At 36.9% G+C, this 21,732-nt stretch overlaps 1 protein-coding gene across 1 annotated transcript in view; it reads right to left on the bottom strand.

Annotated features, from left to right (window-relative positions):
• The window catches only part of ARAP2 (ArfGAP with RhoGAP domain, ankyrin repeat and PH domain 2), a 178,182-nt gene that overhangs the window by 72,729 nt on the left and 83,721 nt on the right, over positions 1–21,732 (bottom strand). The window contains exons 14-19 of the mRNA XM_069494099.1: positions 18,836–19,010; positions 18,241–18,375; positions 9,844–9,988; positions 9,337–9,439; positions 8,473–8,671; positions 8,216–8,279 (exon numbers count right to left, since the gene is read on the bottom strand). Of these exons, the coding sequence (XP_069350200.1) occupies positions 8,216–8,279; positions 8,473–8,671; positions 9,337–9,439; positions 9,844–9,988; positions 18,241–18,375; positions 18,836–19,010 (821 nt within the window). The remainder of the gene's footprint in view (positions 1–8,215; positions 8,280–8,472; positions 8,672–9,336; positions 9,440–9,843; positions 9,989–18,240; positions 18,376–18,835; positions 19,011–21,732) is intronic.

The following is a 21,732-nucleotide window of genomic DNA, read 5'->3' as shown; positions in this document are numbered from 1 at the left end:
AATGTTGATGATTGCTTTCAACTTCATCTGCCTATTTGATCCCAGGCAACTAAATTACTTGTGGAACAGCTGATCCTTTGGAAGACTATTTTTAAGCAAATGAGGTAAAAATAAAGTAACCTTTACTCTAAAGCTCATTTAGCCTTTATACTATGGCACTATCTCCCTTGGGTCTTTACTAAAGGTCCTGTGTGTTTAACGAGGTCTGTCTAACCTCGCTGGACAGAATTTGAGCATATTCCAATGCTGTCTAACCTCTGGGAATCATTCAACATATGGTATTCTGGGAATTGTCTCTGCCTGGCTTCTTGCAGTTTCACCCTACAAATTCGTAGATTATACTGAGCCAAAGATGCAAAGGAACTCCTATGAAAATTTCTGAAACTCTTTATACATCTCCCCCTGCTCTGGTACCCTCCCCTGAAAATTATGGCTATTTCAAAACCCCTAAACTCCCATCTCTACAATACCGCACCTCCCTCTTCTCTGTTTTCCCCATTCTCTGTGCCATGGGCTACGAGTGCCTGCAGATAGAAAAGAAAGTCAAGGTGATCTTAAGGCTTACTTCATTTGTTTCACTCCTCTCTGTAATCATAGTCCTAAAATACCTATTGTCCCAAGGCTGGAAAATAGTTGTTTCACACATATTGTCCAGCCTTCTATTGTCTGTATGAGAAGGCATGTTCTATGCCAGTTATTCCTTCACGGCCAGAATTGAGAGTCTAGCACGTTTTATTTAGTCATCACACCCATAAATCATCTTCATTTTAAGTTTTGGGAGATACAATATTTTTTTCTGCTTTTCCAAATAAGAAACTAGAGCATAGAGATGAAACTTTAGTCAGAAACAGGCAAACACAAATTATTAAGAAAATATACAGATGCAGAAACTGTGTCATAACAATATGCAGTAGGAATTATTAAGTTTTGATAGATAAATAGCTTGTTTCTCCTGAAGCCAACAGTTTAGTAAACAGCCCCAAGGCACCTGATACTTCAAGAAAGGCCAGGGCTCCAGTGTTTCAGTCTCATCCCTGCACACTATCCGACACCCACCTGTGGGGGAAATGTGAGAGCTGGGTTTCTTGTGAGTCTGCTCAAAGCCTTTAATGGTGTTCCGCTGACTGCAGAATGAATCCAAATTCTCGCTTTTAACAATAACTTTAAACAACAATTTTAAAATGTCTTCTGTACCCTTGTAAATGACCTGTAATCCTTTCCAGAATATGGCAAGTCATAAACTAAATTTACTAATATGGAATCAATCTATCTCTGCAGTCACATCGGCTCATGCTTCCTCCTCAAGTACTCACAGTTTAAGCCAACCTGTACTGAAGCCGTTCCTGGTCCCTATTTCTCTGAAACCATTATTTCCATTTCTTGGAATACCTTAGTCTCTCAGCCCCCACAATTTTTCCTAGTGAAATCCAATTTAGGATTACAGACCCACTTAAATCTATTTCTCTTAAAAAAAAATTATGTTGAAGGGATCTTCTCATCCTTTTGTACATTTTTTTCACATCTTAATGCATTTATTTCTTCATAATCTTACATCCATCTTGGTATACAGAGGTGCTTTGAACTAATGAAACAGATTTGTGAAGTAAATAATATATACTTTAAAGTCGATCCTTTGTTAAATAGCTACATATTCCCTTTATCATAATTTTAACATAAAATCACTTTATAATGTTAGTTTGAATAGTTCCTTTCTTCTTTAAAAACCTGTAGGGGGCAGTGAGAAAAAAGATTCTCTTGTTTGCCTTGGCAACATTCAAATTAAAACATCTCTAAGAATTAAATCATCAGAAAGTTACAAAAGCAGTCAAGCTTATAGTGTGGGCAACGGGCTACTGTTTAATTTGCAATTACATGCACAATTTAGAAACCACTTTAAGATAATTCCGCCTCCGGAGTATTGCTAACATATCAGCTGCTATAAAACTCAATTCAGTGGGGAAGGGGGAATCATATGAAATAAGTTGATAGGAAATAAGTAATTTTAAATTTAGGGTGTTAATCTCCCAAACTGAGAAAAGTGTTCTGTTGCATAATTGCAGAACATATTGATAAAGTGTTTATTCTCCAGTGTTAGCTTCTTTATGTCTGGATTTGCAATTAAAACTGAAATGCAGTTAGGCTTGGGAGTCATCAAGTTCTTTAGGCTTCGCTATAGGTCAATCAGGGAATCTGAACTGAAAAGAAAGCCACACACATCAGTCTTTTCTGTTTCTGACCACACAGCAGAGTGTTTCATATTTTTCATAACCAACAACTTTTCCACAAAAGAACATAGGTGTCTTTGGCATATGGGCACCCAGCTATGGAATGTGAACATGGTGAACACAGAAGCCTACTCATTAGCAAGGGATGTACACAGAGTGTGGGCTCAAGTGCAGAAACAGCTTTCAAATTTTGAGAAAAGGATCTTGTAACCTATTGAACATTTCACTCAAAGTGGAGATATCATCTGTCCAGGAAAATACCTCCTGAATTTTCTGGTCCAGAACATTCACTAAAAATAGATATTCAACAACATGTTTTGGGTTTTTTGTTTGTTTGTTTTCGGTTTCTTTTTTTTTTTTTTTTGGTGGGGGGGCACAAAGAAATCCTGACTAAGGCCTAAAAGAAAAGCACAGGATCTAAGTTTCAATAACAGCATCAAATAGCATGCCAGAAACCCTTAAGTGGAATCAAGAAAGCTTTATTTTCCAAAATAATAATTTTTAAACTATACAAAGAATACACATTAAAATGATACCATCTGGAACACCTTCTGTTTAGAGCTTTTTAGAGCAAAAATTTCTGTGTGTGGAAATCATTACAATATTTTTCTGTCTAAAGACACTCATGCTATGCATATAGAGAAAATTACCATGAAGATTAAAATACACATTTAAATAGTGACTATATCAGTGGATGATTATCAATGTATGAACATTTCCATTTTAGGGGGTTCTTTCTCCTACTTGCCTTTACAAAACTTTAAAGTATACAGCACTTTAATCAAAGGCAGATAATAATGGAAAAAAGATGTGAAATTAATTCATTAAACTTATTTATGATTTGCATTTCTGGTTTAAGTTGTTAATAACAAAAAATAAAGGTTAAACTTACAGCTGGTTGGTTTCTCTTTCAATTATTCAATACTCTACATGCCATGAATACAAATAATTGAAAGTGATTTTATTTCCAAAAGCCACAATTTTATCTGTCTTTGTCAAGTCTACCACAATCTCCCTTTGCTGATAGTCATTATTTCCTAAGGGGCTAACAGATCAAAAGGGAGATGAAAAAGATGGTGATACAATGAAATTCTCTTATTTTGATATAGTAATGAAACAGCTCTTCAACAATCACAGCTGTAATTAACTAGCTGGGTTTGAGTACTGGGAGAGAAGGACATATTCTGTACCTTGGTAAATGACACTACTGGGTGACAGAGTCACCCAGGCCCAAAGCTCAGGAGTCACCTAATCTCCTATTAATAGTTCACAAACCAATTGAAAACCACTGGTCTCTCTCCACATCCCACTACCAGATTGAGAAAACTACCAACATCCAAAACCATCCATCACTTCCTCTTTTCTTGCTGTTACAACTGAGGGACCTTGCTCTCTGACTTCAATCTCTCCTTTCTTAATTTCTCTTTTCCATCAAAACTTCCAACTTGCACAGTTCAAGCCATTTTAAAACAAACTGAACACATATGCCCTCCCTGGGGCAGATCCCTCACCCCACTCACCCTACGAACCTCCAGACATCTCTGGCACACTGTCCTCACCGGCTGTCTCAATTTGCTCAGTTCCCATGCTTAACCTGATCCAGACCTGCCTGATCACTTCCGCTCTCTGAAGTCACCAGACGAACTCCACATCACTTCCCCGACGGAGTATCTGTTCTCATTGGGCACTTGAGAACTTGCAGCACTTGGCATTTTTAACCGTTCCTTCCTTCTTGAAACACTCTTCCTGTGCTTTGGGACACTACTCGCCCTCTCAGTTTCTTGTCTCACTCTCTGGGTAAACAAGCAGCTACTGCACCCAGGACAGCTGCTCCTCCCTGACAACTCCTACTCCAAAATGATACACATTCGCCAAGGCTCCAGCACGTTACTTCTTCCTTCTTCATTCTATAGACTCACCCAAAGTGATTTCACCTTCTTCCTTCCTTATACTGGTAACTCCAAAGTCTGTATCTCCATCCCATTAACCTTTTCATGTACACCCTATCCATAACTTCCTCCTAGAAATTTCTTCTTATATGTCTGACAAGCACTTCATATTCAACATGTCTAAAAGCAAACTCATTATCCCCTAAGCGATCTCCCAAACCTGCTCCTTTTCCACTATTCTCTGATGTCTGTATATTCACATACTACACACACACGCACACACACGCACACGTGTATATAAATAAATATATATGTAAATATGAGACCCTATTTTGCACCACTCAAGGTGCCATGTGCTGGTACAAATGTATGTTTTTGTTCTGTCAGGGTTTATAACCTGGTGTTCTCACCATCTGCCAGGCTGATTCTTTACTTTTATTCACACTGTTGACCTCCCTTCTTTCTATTCCGTTTTTAATTAGGTAGGAATGTATGAATATATTTTTTCTAATACTTTTATTAGAAAATCTTTAGGGCTGCCTAATAAACATTTTTTATTTCCTAATAAATGCTGAAATTCTAAATTCTGGTAATTTGCAGTATATACATCGAGACTCCTAATACATTTGTTGACTTAATTCTTGAAAATGATCTGTACAAAGGTATTGGTAAATTAACACTTAATACTTGTTTAAGAAAAATCTTTAGGCTCTTAAGTGACAAATTGGCCTTACTTTGATTTCATTTCTCCTCCATACCGTATATGCACTGAGGGCTGTTTAAGTACTTAAAACAGTGCTTGGCACCTGGCAGAGTCTACACATTATCGTGACTGTATCATTTGCTATTATCAGATTATTATTGGTTTGAAGAAAACAGGAAAATCAAGTAAAATCAAGATACAAACAATACAGTTCCTTGTAAATCATGTATATTATAGAGCGGCTATTCAATGAGAGTTAAGGAAAATAACCCGGTTGTCCAGTTATCCTCATATTTCGTCTATTCCTATCCTGGCATACTCTTTACTCTCCACTTTCATAAAAATACTTTCATAAAAAACTTCTTAGTAACACATGCAGATAAAAACTTTTAAATTATTATCAAAAACATTAAGTTTCAGTGACCATGTATTTTGGAATTCCATTAGTTTTCCACTACTCCATGAACTCAAAGGTTAATTATATGACAAAAGCATTTCATCTCCTGATACATGCAGTCCAGGAGAAAGGTCAAAATGTACAAAATAACCGAACATTTAGTATTCTGGCTTCTATATCTTGCATTCATGAGGGGGTACACCGTATACAGCAGGACTAAATAAAAAATCCATCAAACTGAATTCTCAACCATGTTTGTTATATTTTAATTAAAACCTATATACCACTCGTCAAATCCTTCATAGACAAAACATAGTAGAAACATACACCTTGGCTATAGAAACTTGATTAAAAATATATAAAAAAGATAAATACAATAAATTCGACCACCAAGCTGATGCTTGTCTATTTGTTTAACAGCATAAACTGAGAGCTTAGACACCAAGTTTGTACTGTTGACCATTTTTTTCCTGCCATAGAAGTGGCAGGCAGTAGGCATTCCATAATTATTAATAGATGACTGTAAAAACTTCATTTGTGCTGGTAGTTTAATACCATAATACTATCTATACATAATGCTACCTCATCATTTCTGAACCTATCATCAACATTACTCTGATAGTATAGTGAAATCATCTGGTACCAAAAATAAGAATCTAAATTATTATTAAGCATCATAATCCCAGAAATAAATAAGTGAAAATGCAAAGTCCTAATTATACCTGTAAGTTAAAAAACACACTCTGACATAAATATTCTATCAACAATATGCATTGTTGTCTACAGCTGCTGACGTCCTTCCATGAAGATGAAGGAAAGACAGGTTCAGTTAAGGAAAGTCATCATCCTTGTCACAGCGAGTAAAATAACCACGGGGAAGGCTGATTTAGCTGTATTTTTATATTACAGTTGACCCTTGAACAACACGGGTTTGAGCTGCGTGGTCCCCCTTATAGGCAGATTGCCTTCCTCCTCTGCCACGCAAGATGGCAAGGACAACCCCACCTCCTCCTCCTCCTCCTCAGCCTACAGCAGATGAAGACCTTTATGATAATCCACTCCCACTTAATGAACAGCAAATACATTTTCTTTTCTTTCTGATTTTCTTAGAAACATTTTCTTTTCTCCAGCTTACTTTCTTGAAAGAATATGATATATAATATGTGTAACATACAAAATGGGTGTTTATTAACTATATTATTGGTAAGTCTTCTGGTCAACAGGAGGATATTAGTAGCTAAGTTTTTGGGGAGTCAAAATTTAAGCACAGGTTTTTGACAGCACAAGGGGTCGGTGTCCCTAGTCCCCATGCTGTTTAAAGGTCAACTGGATTAACCTATATACGTTTTACAAATGATCTCGCACTATCATAGACTAGCCAAACATACTGAATCAGTGCAATCAGTGAATTTTGTAGAAAGCAAATTACAAGAAAAAACAATTTGTTCAAGAAACTCTGTCTTCCTAATGTTCTGATCTGTCCCTGGCTGCTCCTTCCCAGGCCCCTTCCCTGGAGCATCCTCCTCTTCTACACCTTTAACTATCTGACACCCTGAGGCTACATCCTCAACTCTCTCTTCCACTTACACTCTTTCTCCTAGGTAAACTCATTCAGTTCCTTGGCCAAATAACATCAATAAAGTGATGACTCTCAACTGTGTATCTCCAGGTATAAGGTCTTCACTAAATTCCAGACCTGCATACCCAACTGCCTATTCGCCAGTTCCATTTTGCAATCAAACAGGTCTCCAAGGGACCATTTCCAAAACCAAACTCTTGATCTACTGCCCCGAACTTAACTAATATCCTATCTTTATCCCTCATGTTTTTGTTATCTCAAAAACCAGTACCATCCTTCATGTAATTTCTCAGGCCAAAAACTTTGGGGACACCCTTGACTTTTACACTCATTTAAATCATCGACAGATCTTAACACTTCTATGTTCACAATATATCCGACCACTCTACAACACTATGTTCTCAGATAAGCCATCTCTTGCCTGGCCTCTCCAGCAGCACCCTAAGTAGACACTCAGTGCCATGCTTGTCCTCCAAAAGCTTATTCATCTGGAGTCAGAGCAGTCCTTTGAAAAGATAAATCACACCCTTCCATTTCCCGGCTCTCAGACTGAGTAGCTTCCCATTTTACTTAGAATAAAATTCTAATTTTTGCACACATGATCTATAACGCCCCATATGATCTGGCCCAGGGATATCTCTGAAATCATTTCTTCCCACTCTCTCACTCACTCAAATCTTTCTAGCCACAGAAGGTTTCTTGCAGAACTTAGACATACCAAGTACAACAATCTTCAAGTATCTCTGGCCCATGACTGGAACTACCAGGACTGCTGCAGGGTTTGCTACTTCACTCCACGCAAACCTTTCGTCAAAGACAACCTCTCTTCTCAGGCTAGCTAACACAGAACACTGTTCCATCAGATTCTCTCTTTACTTTGCTTTTCTTCACAGGATTTAACACTGATGGATACAATGTTACACAATTATTTTTTGTCTGCTTACACTGTTTTCCACACTAGTGTACATGCTTCATGAGGGCAGAGACCTTGTGTGTTTTTCATCACTATATTTCCAATACTTATAACTGCCCGATATTCAATAGATGCTTAATACATAGTTACCAAAAAACTAAACTCAAGAAATCAAATTTTAGCTAGGAATGACTTACATACATAGATAATTCAGGATATTATTTATATTCATCATATTCCTACACTGAAGACATATTTATAATCACCAAACTGCTTTTAATATTTAAATATAATGTATCTGGGTCTGTAGAAAACTATAATAGTTGATCACAATGATTTTGTCATAAAAATATAAAAATACTAAACTTCATTGGTGTACTGTATATATAAAATTGATTCAGATAATTTCAAACAGGTTTTAAAATAATGGTCTCTCCTCCAAGAAAATAACTAAACTATCCCACTCCCCAGTTGTTGGGATAAAGACTAAAAAGCAAAAAGGCACTTACCTCCCTTTTTCTACCAAGAGTAAGACATCCAATTTTTCCCCATTTTGAACCATTGTGCTGATTGCTGAAGGGAGAAGCAATAAAAAGCATAAACATTTTTTTTTTACACTATTACACTAAATGCCCACAAGACACAATTATTACTACTTAGTCATAAGCTCAGGAGTGCACCATCAGAATTTTACAAAAAGCTATCATTATTACATGTAATAAAGAATTGTGTTCCAAAGATAAGGGAGAAGAAAAAAAAATCTTACTTAGCTCTTGCAGTCTTCTTAAGCGCATTCTATCTTCCTGAACTTCTTGCATTTGAAGGCAAAAATGCAAACTAGATTTGTCCATAGCAAACCAGCCTTTTCTCCACTGATCCAGGGCATGACAGTCTTTGTAGAAGAGTTGACCAATCAAATCATAGTCAGCTTCTGTTAAGCTTTCAGCAAATAAGGGAACAAAATGCTGTTAAAACAAATACAAAAAAGTAATAAAGACAGTGAAAATAGGAAATCCCTTCCCTACCTACAGATACGGGGAACATGGAAAAATTATCTTAGTTTTTCTTTTTAAAGATTGATAAGTAACCCCAAATTCAAAACAATTATTTAAAATTTTCATCAGTCTTAAAACTGAACAGCTATAATGTATTTTCAAATGGCAGCACCTTAAATCTTTTTTCTTGCTAAATATATAACTGAAATAGGAAGACATTCTCTTAATTGATATGTCACACTTTTCAGAATGTCAACCTTCAATGTTTTTCTCCTTTTGTTCTTTTACGGAATTTGCTCCCTCTACCTTTGCAGACAAGTTCAATAAGATATCTACCTACTAAAAGACATACACAGAAGTGACTTTACAATATTGAGAACATCTCAACCAATAAAAACATGGCCTTAATTCAGAAAATGATTTTCCCAAGGTCCTAACCATCAATTTCCTCTCTGTGTAAGGCTCTAGGAAGGTAGTTCTTAACCTCTTTTAATTATATGCTTTGAACACCTAATGAAGAATGACCTCCTTCCCAGAATCTTACATAAAATTTTCATGGATCCCTGAAGCTCAACCACAGACTCCAAGTTAAGAATCTTCTCTGGATTTAGGGCAATAATATAATATTTAAATACCTTGGCTATTGCCTCTGTCCATTTTCTTTGAGCTTGAGATGTTTCAGCTCCAAATAAAAACACACGTTCTGAGGGTAAGTAGATCTCAAAGATAAAGACAGGCCTACAGCAAACATGAACAACAAAGTACCATGTGTTATCTTTGGTTCTTTTAAAACCTTCCTTACCTGTTTTAACCATGATATTCATTAATTGAATAAAAAAATTTTGTCTTTAGTCCATTATTTTAAATAAATCATGAAATTAAATGACGACAATGGTCAAAATTAAATGCTATATATTTACATAAGACTTTATGAAAATATGTTAGCTCTTCATATTACTATATTTTAATTTTCCTACTTTTAGTGAATTATCAAAGTAACTTTCAGAAGATACAAGTAGGCTTTAAGAAACCATTAAATCCTTTTAAAGGAAGCAAAGGAAATGATAACAAAAAACTTGTTACCTGATATCATAATTATCTCAAAATACTTTTCATCTCTAATTATTTATTGGTAGACCTACCCAGTATTTAAATAGAAGTCCTCTTTCTGTATAGCCAGGCAGATAACTTCATTGATATTAATGGTGCCATAAGGTGTGGTAGACTTGTCATTTTCATAGTAGCTCAAGAAGCCTCCTTCCAAAACACACCACTTTTTATTTGTCTCTAAGAATGCAAAACAAAGCAAATAATAAATTAATCTGTATCACGAATCTAATTTATATATAAACATAAACATATGGTTATTCAGACCCATACATTTTCTCTACTGTGCTAAGCAACTAAGCAACAACCCCTCCTCACCCATGTGAAAGCTGGTCTTTTACTCTGGAGAAACCAGAACCACCAGACTCGAAAATGGGAGGCTCAAGCATTGCCTGGAGGCAGAGGTAAGATTCACTCTGGAAACAAAGTGATTCCATGACATTCTATATACTAAACCGTGTAACTTCCCCAAATTTACACACAAAGTGCTAAAGCCAGGAATATCAAAGACTCCCATCCAACACTCTCAGCTAGAGATTGGTGGAATCTTCGACTATCTGAATCCAACCGTTTAAAAGAAAACTGCCAAAAAGGGATTCTCTCATAGAGCCTCCTTAAAAAGCACAGCCATACTGACACCTTGATTTCAACCCAGTGATACTAATTTTGGATGTCTGACCTCCAAAACTGTGAGAGCATGCATTTCTGTTGTTTCAAGTCACCAAGTTTGTGGTAATTTGTTACATCAGCCATAGTAAAGTAATAGGGTAGGAAAAATAACAACTATCTTGTAAAATGGCTGTGAGAATTTGTGATGAGCAGAGTGTTGACCACATAATAATCAATGCTATTGTTAAAACAAATTTTAAAGAAAGCTTCCAACGTGAAAGACAGAGATCAAACACAAAATAACATTTTGTAACCTATAATTAACATCAGACTGGTAAGGGAAGATACTGTGTCCACACAACAAGAACAGCATGCTCTAAAAGGAAAATGAAGACACACACACACACACACACACACACACAAAAAAAAATTCTTGATATATAAAAATTTTAAAAAGGAAATCTTAGAAAACGAACTCTCCCCAAAAGTGAAACAAGAACTAGAAAATAAGATAATATCAAATGATCAGTTTATAAGGTCCAACATCCAATTAATATTACTTCTAAGAAAAGAGAAGAAACAGAATAAAAATGAGAAAATTTACCACAAATGGGTAAAGTTTAGGAATGAAAAAATACAGAACAAATTTCTGTTTTCCATTAAAACCACGTGCACATATTGCTTTGGTAAAACAAAAATCAAGATTTAAAATATCGGTACTAAGGATCATCAATTAGTGGCAGACCGGGGGCTGGAAAAAGGCGCCATTTTAGACAGGAGTCTGCCCAGGTTTGTTTCACTCCTGCTGCATTCTGAAACTTACATGCAACTATAAAGTGTGCATTTACCACTTAAGTCTTCTACTGGGTTTTACATTATTACAGGTTCCAGAACTACCAGTGTTACTCCTTGCATTTAGTTCATTTCTTGACTGAACCTCAGGCACTGAAAGTATAAATGCAAAAGAAGCCAAAGTGATGAATGCCAACCAGACAGAATAACTCCAAATACCGTGCCTCTGCATTGCCCGAATTTATTAATCCTCATCACTCCTTTCAATTTCCCACTTTAAAAACTAAAACAAGGAGCCTCGCTAATTGAGCAGCAAAAAATCTTATCTTATATATTATATATTTCCCATCAAAAGACACTAATGTGAAAACCAAATTCTAAATTTGCATTATTTTCACTTTTTTTAATTAGGTAGGTTTTAATGACATAATTCAAATGTAGTTTGCCAAATAACTCTTTGAACAAGTGAGGTAAAGTATTAAACTCAAATTTTTCACATCAATGATACTATGAAAGAAAAACTGTTTGAAATTTTCAGTTTCCCTAGATAAAGGGAATTATTTTGGAATTTTCACCTCATCATCTTGTCTTTGGACACTGGAGATTGCACAATTGCTCAAATTGTAAGTTACTGCCAAGAATAAAATTATACAAGCAACCTTCAATTTTAGATTTCAAATATACACTAGATCTACAGACATTAAGACTAATAAGGTCTATAGATTAAATATAATGAATAAAGTCTACAAATTAGATAATTTACAAAGTTTAATCGCTGTACTATTTTAGTGTATTATTTAAAAGTGCCCTTCTTTTTAGGAAATGCATACTGCAGGACTAGGAGTGAAGAGGAACCCTTTCTGCAGCTTACTTTGAAGTGGTTCTAAAAACAAGTGTGCGTACATAGAGACCATGAGAGAAACAGATACACACACACTCACATATATATGCACCTCTGTGTGTAGTGTAATATATGTGTGACTGTGTACATATACGCATATACAGAAAGGAGGACAAAGCAAATGTAAAGTGTTAATATTTGAGCTATCTGGATAAAAAGGATATGGGAATTCTTTGCACTAGTCTTGCAACTTTTATGCAAATTTCATAGTAAGTCAAAGTAATTAAAAATAAAAAAGTTAAAATATATATATTAAACTGCTTTTTACATGTTCCTTCATCATATCACTAGAACTTTAAATGAGGGCGGGTATGAGAAGTAAAAGAAAGAAACAAGACAATGTATTTGGCCTCAAAAAACAATCATTAGGAGAAACACTCAGAAGGTAGATACCTTGAGAGCTACAGGATCACTGCATTCTGAAAAACAAACTGCCAAATGAAAAGTCCAATGACAACTGGCAAACAGCACAAAACAATCCTTTATCGGTATTGGAAAAGAAAGCTAACAGAACCCAGGCAGTTCCCAATAGAAAGTGATGTATTATTCTAGGGCCATCAAATCCAGAGTCACAGTAGATTCCCTGCACATGTATATGAAAATCATGAAATGACATAATTTTTAAATGAATATTTATTAAATATTTCTCATATATAAGAAAAAGCAAAGTTACACTACTAATCAAAGGGAGTTATAAAATAGTTTCAAAACAATGCATTCAAATGACTAGAACAATCTTCATGAGAGAATAAAGGAAAAAGTACACAACTATTCAGTACACAGATAATTGCTGGCGCAGATTAGGAATTCTACCCCTGTTCTCAGGCAGCTTGTAATCCACTGAAAGGGGAGATGTGTTTGGAATGATAACCATCAGCTGGTCTGTTTAGTGGGATAGACGCATTCAAGGAGGGAAGCTACCATCAGACTAGAGCAACAACAAAAAACTGCACAGAAAAAAAAATCCTTTAAAATGGTCCTTTATGACTGAGGTGGCAAGTTTCTAAGGTAGCAAAAAAATTCATTCCGAACTGCAATCATTCCATAACTCTGGGAGAGAACGGTGTGAGGAAAGTCACAGAAAGGTGAAACTGCAGCAACTCTGCTTGGCTGAAGAATCAGGCTGCACAGGAAGCTGGGACAATGGGAAGCAGGACGGCAGGCTCAGCGGAGGCCAGGCCCCAAGAGTCCTGACAGGTGTTGAGGAGTTTGCACCTCTCTCGTAGACAAGAGGGAGCTATTTGAAGGCCTTAAACAAACAGTGCCAATTGAAATGATACATAAAATAAGCATAAATGCAGAGTCTAATTATGCAAATTCTAATGGGAAACAAATGACAGATCTCTTGAAAAAGGTGGACACAAGCTCATTTTACGTTGGAATTGTAGCCTTGAAGAGACTTAGTCCTGTAGCATCATCACTGCAACAACCATTTGCTAGCCTCATTTACATAAGTGAAATGGGCCAGAGGTAGGACAAGGCAGGCACAGGTATTTCCTCTGAGCACTTATAATAACACAGCTGTGACAGGAAATATTGACATTCCTATGGATTTGGGAAGCAATGAAAAGTTTTAGCGAGATTATGTTGGACGATATTGGTTTGCTTAGGCCAATTTAGATGTGTACTCCTGAGTCTGACTTTGAGAAATGTCAATACCCTCCACGAAACCTTCTCAGCTGCAGACGTCTCACTGCTACTAGAAGATGTGCACAGAATGAGGACCACAGAATGAGTAATTCTCAGGACTCAGCTGTTCAATAAACAGGAGCATGTGTGTAAGATGTAAGTAAAGTGGGTAGACTGGCCAGAGGGGTTTTCATTCCTTCTACTCAATCTTCATGCTTAGATCTGTCAAGAAAAACATTACTGTGGGATTTAGCCAAGCATGGGTAAAGAACTCCAGAGGTGACCCATTTTAATACTGCTATGGAATGATATGGATAATAGGGTTGGGTACAATGGTTGCCAGCTACAGCCTGCAGGATGACATACCTAAACTCAAAGGCCACGAACCTATGTGTTTACACATAAGCCCTTCACTACTCCTCTTCCTCCTCCTCATCCCCTCATATTTATGTGCCACGCACTGTTCTACACATTTTATATGCATTAACTCATTGAATCCTCAGAACAACCCTATTAATATTATTATACAGCCCCTTCCTTGTACCCTTTCCAAAGGCACAAAACAGTTAATTGAAGTCAATTGATCCCAAGATCACACAAATAGTATCAGAGCTGGGGGTGAAACACAGGCAGTTGGGTTCTGGAAACTACCCTCTTAATGCTCTCTGTACCTGGTATATGCTCGAACTATGTATGTCCATTTTTAAAATGTGTGAGGGTAGAGAAGAAGTCATATCTTATAATACATATGTGCATAATCAATCTGAGGTAGTTAAGGGGGAACTATTATTTTTCAAAACTGTGAAGTTGTTTCCTGACGAAGAATTTCCTCCACTGACAATATTTAGCATCCCCTGAAAATAGTAATACACATTAGGAATCCTCTTCACTCTTTTCATTTAAAATAAATGATATGTTTTAGCCTTAGAAAAACATTTTTAAGCTATACAACCTAGGCTTTCATAGAACAAAAGATCTTCAAACTTCCTCAGTGTTAATCTACAAAATTAAACAAACTGAAATAGAGTTTCTAGTAAACCATATCCACCGTTTTCTTTTAAAAAATCGAACGCTGTGTAAACAAATCAAATTTAAGATACCAAGGGAAAAAAATATGGTTGAGGGGGGAAAAAAGGAAAACAAAACAAGGATGCTATTATTCAGCTCTGGTACTTAGGTTTAACAAGAGCTATCAATCTTTCTTTCCATGAACACTAAATTGAAAAGGAAAAAAAAAGAAAAAGAAAAATACAGATCAGTCTTCATAACCAGAGGCCAGAGAAACTTCAAGTTATGAAAACCTGAACTGACAATTTGAAGCTTCCAGCTCTCAGAAAGACCGCATGCATTTTTATTCCCGGCCTTTTGTCTCCATTTTTAATCCTTTTGCTCTCTGGCCATCCTGACAGGTACTGATGGAGTGGTCTCGTCCAGGTGTTTGCCTTTCAGAGGCAAAGGTGACAACCACACTTTAATCTCTAAATCTTTCCAAATAATTCATTTTTTTCATAAATCTAGGGCTCAAGAGCAGTAACAACACTGCAGAATCTTGAGAGAGGGAAGAGGAAACAAACCCAGAATTTTAAGTTTCTTGATAGTTCAACTTTTTCTTTCTTCATTTTTAAATAGATTCTTTCTGCATAAAATATGCTTTGTACCAGCAATTGTATCTTTTTATATGTAGATCAAAACCAAAACATTAATATGGAACTCACATGTTTACACTCGTAGTAATTTGACTAAAGAAAGAGTCATTCATTCAACAAATATTTATCATGTGTTACTATGTGTTGACACTGTTTTAGGCATCAAAGATTTGATAACCCTGAAAAAAAAAAAACAGAAAATGCTGATGCCTCGTTGAGCTTTCACTCCCGGAGAAGGGAGAAACAAATAAATGAAGACGGGATCGTCTGAGACCATGAACCGGCTCTAGGACAGACATAGGCAGGGTCCCGTGAAAGAGGGACCCGGCAATGGGCTCACACCTTAGTAGGGAGCCAAAGCACCTCACTGACTAGTGGGTGCTGAACTGATTCCTGCAAGGAGGAGCCAGACGGGGAGAAGCTCTCTCCTTGCAGAGTGAGCAATAACTGCAAGGGTCCAGAAGGGGCAGAAAAGGATGTGGCATGTTCCAGGAACAGAGAGGAAACCAACACACCCTGACATGTGAGCTTCGAGAGGAATGACAGGAGATGGAGGGAAGGGGAGGTCTCAGAAGGTCTTGTAGGTCCCAACAAAGAACAGGCTTATATTCTGGAATGGGAAGCCACTAAATGTGTTTGAGCGATGGAATGGCATGATCCGATTTACATTTTCAAAGATCACTATGCCTGTGTTTTGGAGAAAATTTCAGAGGGAAGCTAGGGCAGAGACAGGAAGACAAATAAGGAGAGTATTGCAGCCTAGCAGAACGTGATGGAGACCGGGGGTAGAAGCGGAGATGGAGCGTAGCCAGCTGACTGATAAATTGGATGGAAGAAATAAAGACAGTCAAACAATGCCCTACCAGGAGACGGCTTCAAAATGAAATCTTTGCTGTTGTGCAGCATAGACAAAATACAAAAGCTTACTTTCATATTACTTAAAAAAAGAATGTTTTAAAATGGGAAAATACTCCTAAATTACATTACATATACAGAGAATGAACTGGTTTCTGTTTTTTGAAATAAGTTTTAACCAAAAAATCCACAGTTAATTTATAAAAGATAAAAGAATGATTTAGTTACAACTGTTTAGAACATCAACGTGATACTCAAGTAATTTAAAAAAATCTATTTCAAGGAAATATTAAAGAAAATAAGTTTATAAATATTATAACCACAATTGTCAAAAAATAAACACAAGCTTATTTTTAACCTGCAGAATGATTTTGATATTTTGAAACACTTTAGGAAAAAATCTTGTATTCCAATTTCTATTTGATCTTTGTAAAAGTCAAGTGGTTTGAAAAGCGAGTCTATGATCTCTTAGTATTTAGAAGCAGCATTCTAGAAAGCTTTGACACTTATTTGTAAGTACATTAATTTCCTTACTCAATTATTTTAGTAATTGATATAGTCAATTCACAAGTTATCCAGATACTTTACCTTTTTCTAATCAGTTAACTTTTGAGTTCAGGGTTAATTACTAATAGGAGCGACAGAGATGAAAAAACCTCAGTAAATTTACCATTTATTATTGGCAAGGCTGAATAAAGGTAGACAAAAATCAATTGCTGAAAGAACCCAAATCAACTAAATTGAAAGGACAAAATGCTCTGCCATCCTACTCTCACCTGGCTGTGATACTTTGACCAAGACCAAGGTGTTACAACAGCAAGGATAACACAAGTCAGGTGTGAAATTCTGCTTCCTGCTGAGCTTCTTCATTTGTCATGTGAAAATCAGCATAACATCAACTGTCTTGCAGACTATTATGTGGCTTACAATTAAGGTATGTAAAGTAAAGCAATGCCTTACACACAGTATATGCTCACTAAAGGACAAACACTCTTCAGAAAAATCTAATGAAGTATAGTTAATTCCAATATATTCTGCTTTGGGAAATAATTTTTTTTTCAGAAATAAAGCATTTATAATACTGAAATAATCACTTCAAATGCACAAGTATCAGGATTAACACTGTAAAGTGAATTTGTTTGTCATCCTACTGTTCCTCTGATCAAACACTACAGCTGAGTCACACCACCCAGGGAGTTGATACCAGGCTCCCGACCAGCCAATGCCACCGTCAACCAGCCTACACGGCTTAACTTCTCTTAGGCCCTCTCTGTTCCAGGAAGACAGATCTCATTGTATTTTCCTGCCTATAGTTCTTGAATTAGTTTGAACATACATAATGTGAGCATGAGGCCTGTGTCTTACTTATTTTTACAATTCCACTGCCTAGCACGAGCCTGACACAAAGAGTTGGATGGATAAATGCCCACCGTGGCTCTGCTCAGAGAATTCTCCAAACCCACAGTCTTTCTATTCAATCAAAGTGACTCCCATCACCTTTTGTGAAACCAAGCTTAAGTCTGATTTTACTTAAACTCACACATACATATACTTCATCAGAACAAACTGAACTACTTGATATCACTTAGTACTCTAACTGAACATGTCCAGAAAACTTGGCCGTTTTCCCCATGCATTTGCATTTATCTACATTACCTCCCCAGGTGGCGTGTCCATCCCTAAGGGAAGGAGCTGAGTTGCCTTTTTTTTTTTTTTTTTGCAATACCCCTTAAAATCTGAAACAAAATCAATTGGCCCTAAGGTAGACATCAGTGAACACCGGTGAGAATTCACTCAGCATCCCACCCCAGTATAAATCCCTGCTGCAGTACATGAAATATTATCTGTGCCTGGAAGCATTTCTATACGTGCAAAAAGTATCTCGCCACTGCAAGATCAAATCTTAAGGGAAAAAAAAAATCAAAATTTAAACCTAATTGTTTTGATAATGGAATAAAGTTTTATCATATAACAAAATCTAAAAGAAGCATGAAAGATACCTTCAAGCAGTTTTTTCTCTGAAGAGAGTTTAGAAGCAGCAGAAGGAGCTTGATACAAAAAGTCACAGAGGAACGTGGACTGCGAGGACTCTTGATTTAATCCACCCTCAGAATGAACGTCATGCTGAGGGAAATCTAGAAAAATTAAAGAAATAAAACACTCGAAATTTAAAATGTAAACAATTTTCCCTTTGTTAATATGTACATGAGTTTTGCGCTAGAAGAAAAACTAAATTTACCACAGAATAAATATACAGAGATATTTATTGTCCTATGCATAAAATTTGCAAATAAGCACTTAAGTCATGTTTATTATTCATATATGAAAATCGGATTTAATTTTGGTGGAAATGATTATGTGGGATTAACTATTTTAATCTTCCGTTTATAAGATTAAAGAAATAGAAAAGATTTATGTCCTCAACTTTTCCTTGAAACGATATAAAAATAGGCTTAAGCATCTTCCATATTTTTGGTAATTACGTTTTCTTCATTCTGACAGGTTTTTCTTATTTGAGAAAGAAGCAGATTTACGCTTCAGTACTTTAAGGGACATATCAGACGAGAACAGCGTAATGCAGAGCTAGGGACAAACCTGAGAACTTGTTGTGATGGAGGAACTCCATCTGCAGGCTCTGGCCGGCCTTCTTGGCCAGCAGATAGGGCGTGCTGTGCACAGGGTCCCCAGTGGCACACATGACATCTGCCCCGCTGAACAGCAAAGCCATTGTTTCCAGAACATCTGCCTTCACCACGGCAGCACACAGAGCCTGGTCATTAAAAGAAAATATACCATTTAAGGGAAGAAAACAATATTCTAGCTATGAAAGTGAGTAAAAGTTTGACAATGCATTTATGAGATAAAGATTATACTCCTTTCTTTCTAAGAAGGTTGATAATAATAATGCTCTGAATTAGGCAACAGGCACAAAATTGTGCGAATTTAAATTGTAAGCCAAATTCCTTCACATCCCAATTCATTATTTTGTTGCTGTGATGGCCCTTCAAAACCTAAGCCATCATATTTGCTTTGGAAGGTATTTTTATGCTCACATACTATGATAATGGCTGATGCTCAGAAAATTCAAAACATTTCAAATGTAATAATGAAGTAGCCACTAAATGTTTAGTCATATGAGAGTTGTTAATATATTTTTCCAATTTAATCAGGAGCTGCAGAATATTTAAATCATCATTGTGCTATGGGAATTCGAAAGATGAGTACAAAGCAAATTCAGGATCTTTCTCTCTGTGGGCTGGGATGGGGGAAGTCAGAACAATACGCAAGAGGCCAGAAAACAATATTACTGACTTATGTTATGCATCATCCTTGTACAAACAGTATCAATGGCTGGAATCTGACTTTTTTTTTTTTTGCACTGAAGTAATAAGCTGCCTTCACATCTCTCCTCATCCTTTCTTCCCACCTTATGTCAGTTCTCAGAGCTCACTTTATTGGCTTCCCATTTGCTTCTAAACCCTCAATTATGGCACCTTGATCTGACTTTCGCCTTGGACTCACCCCTTTAACGCCTTCCTTACAAGGTGCACCTGGATAGATCACGGGTTAATTTGCCCTCAGGGATGCAGGCTCAAGACACTCACTCATTAGCTGTCCCCCTAGCAGCTCAGAATACATAAACAGAAGGCAAGGAGTCTCAAGATACATTCACAGTTCCTACCCTGCAGTGTCAGCTGTTAAAAAAAACACTCATCTTTTCTACCATGGACTAAATCTGTGGTCCCCAACCCCCAGGCCATGGACCAGTACCAGTCCATGGCCTGTTAGGAACTGGGCCACACAGAAGGAGGTGAGTGGCAGGTGAGCAAGCAAAGGTTCCTCTGTATTTACAGCCACTCCCATCACTCGCACCACCACCCAAGCGCCACCTCCTGTCAGATCAGCAGCTGCATTAGGGTCTTATAGGAGCGCGAACCCTATTGTAAACTGCATATGTGAGGGATCTAGGCTGCACACTCCTTACGAAAATCTAATGCCTGATGATCTGAGGTGGAGCTGAGGCGGTGATGCTAGCACTGGGGAGCGGCTGCAAATACAGAGTATCATTCAGAGAGGACTGACTGCACAATAAATGTAATGTGCTTGAATCATCCCAAAACCACTCCTCCCATCTCCAGTCAATGGAAAACTGTCTTCCATGAAACCAGTCCCTGGTGTCAAAAAGGTTGCAGACCACTGGTCTAGATGACCTCTAGAATGTCCTTCACCTCAGAATAAAGAAGCCTGAATTCTTATACCTAACTTTGTACTCATTTACTAGGTGATCTTGTACAAATTCCTTCATTTCTGGGTCTCAGTTTTTCCCCACCTGCAAAATACGGGTGCTGGAAAGCATAAAGACACTGCCCCTTCCACTCTCTTAACAGTCTCATACACCCCCAGTGTAGTCACCCGTATTTCCTCTCATTCCCTCTCTCGTCACCCTACTCTTTTCCTTCCCAGCACATGGTACTCGCTCTAGTGGATTTATTCCAGTCCAGCTGTTCACAGTTGGTCTTCCCCAAGTGACTGTCACTCCCATGAGTAAAAGAAGCACAACTCGTTTTTACCACAATTGTATCCCAGCACCTGAAAGAGGACTCAGCAATTATTAAGTGTACGATAAACGTTCAATACAATGTTCTTTTTAAAAGATTATTCACTGACACTAAGATGCCACTTTTAAAAAGTACAATGTGGAAGTCAGTCCCAACAGGTAAACTTCCCTAAGCTATTTAGACGACATGAGATTGCTACCCCTCAATTTAAAACTTATCTAATGGCTTAGTCCATGGGAAGTATGTGGTGTGACAGAGAAGACCTCACTTGAGGACATACATACCCATTGACAAGATTCATATTACCATCAAAGGGGAAAAGGAACTGGGGGAATATATGGGCTCATTCTCCAAGCTCACCAGTTACCTCCTCAAATCAATAATGTACACTTCATATACTTATTTTATTGACTTCTGGTATACAGAATTAGATTAAGCATAATCCTAGGTTTATGATATCCTCTTATTAGTCCATAAATGTCTGGTATGATTAGGCAGTTATTTTAATGATATAAATGGCAACCCTAAAAGCATTATCTATAACAAAATTAAATACCTGAATAACAACTTACATAACTATATAGCTCGCCCCCATCTTAGGAACCTATTATGAATCCTACATTCATTGTGTGCTTTTGCTTTAAAATTTGTTGGTGATCTCACTGTACTATTAATAACACCAAAGACATACAAAGAAGAAAAACTTATTTTAGTGCAACTAAATCAATAGAACAGATATATAAATCAATTTTAGATAGCCCATATTTTCAAACGTGGACAATGGTCTTTATTTTCCCACCTGTTCAACATAATGGTAATTACCTAGAGATTCTTATCCAGCAAGCATTAACATTAAAAAACACATTCACAAACTGAGAACTGGCAGGGCACAGTGGCTCACACTGTAATCACTCTGGGAGGCCTAAGCAGGAG

The sequence above is a fragment of the Eulemur rufifrons genome, chromosome 19 (genome assembly GCF_041146395.1).
Source record: "Eulemur rufifrons isolate Redbay chromosome 19, OSU_ERuf_1, whole genome shotgun sequence".
Lineage (NCBI taxonomy): Eukaryota > Metazoa > Chordata > Mammalia > Primates > Lemuridae > Eulemur > Eulemur rufifrons.
The sequence above is the reverse complement of the archived record's forward strand: the minus strand, read 5'-3'. Positions and strand labels throughout refer to the sequence as shown.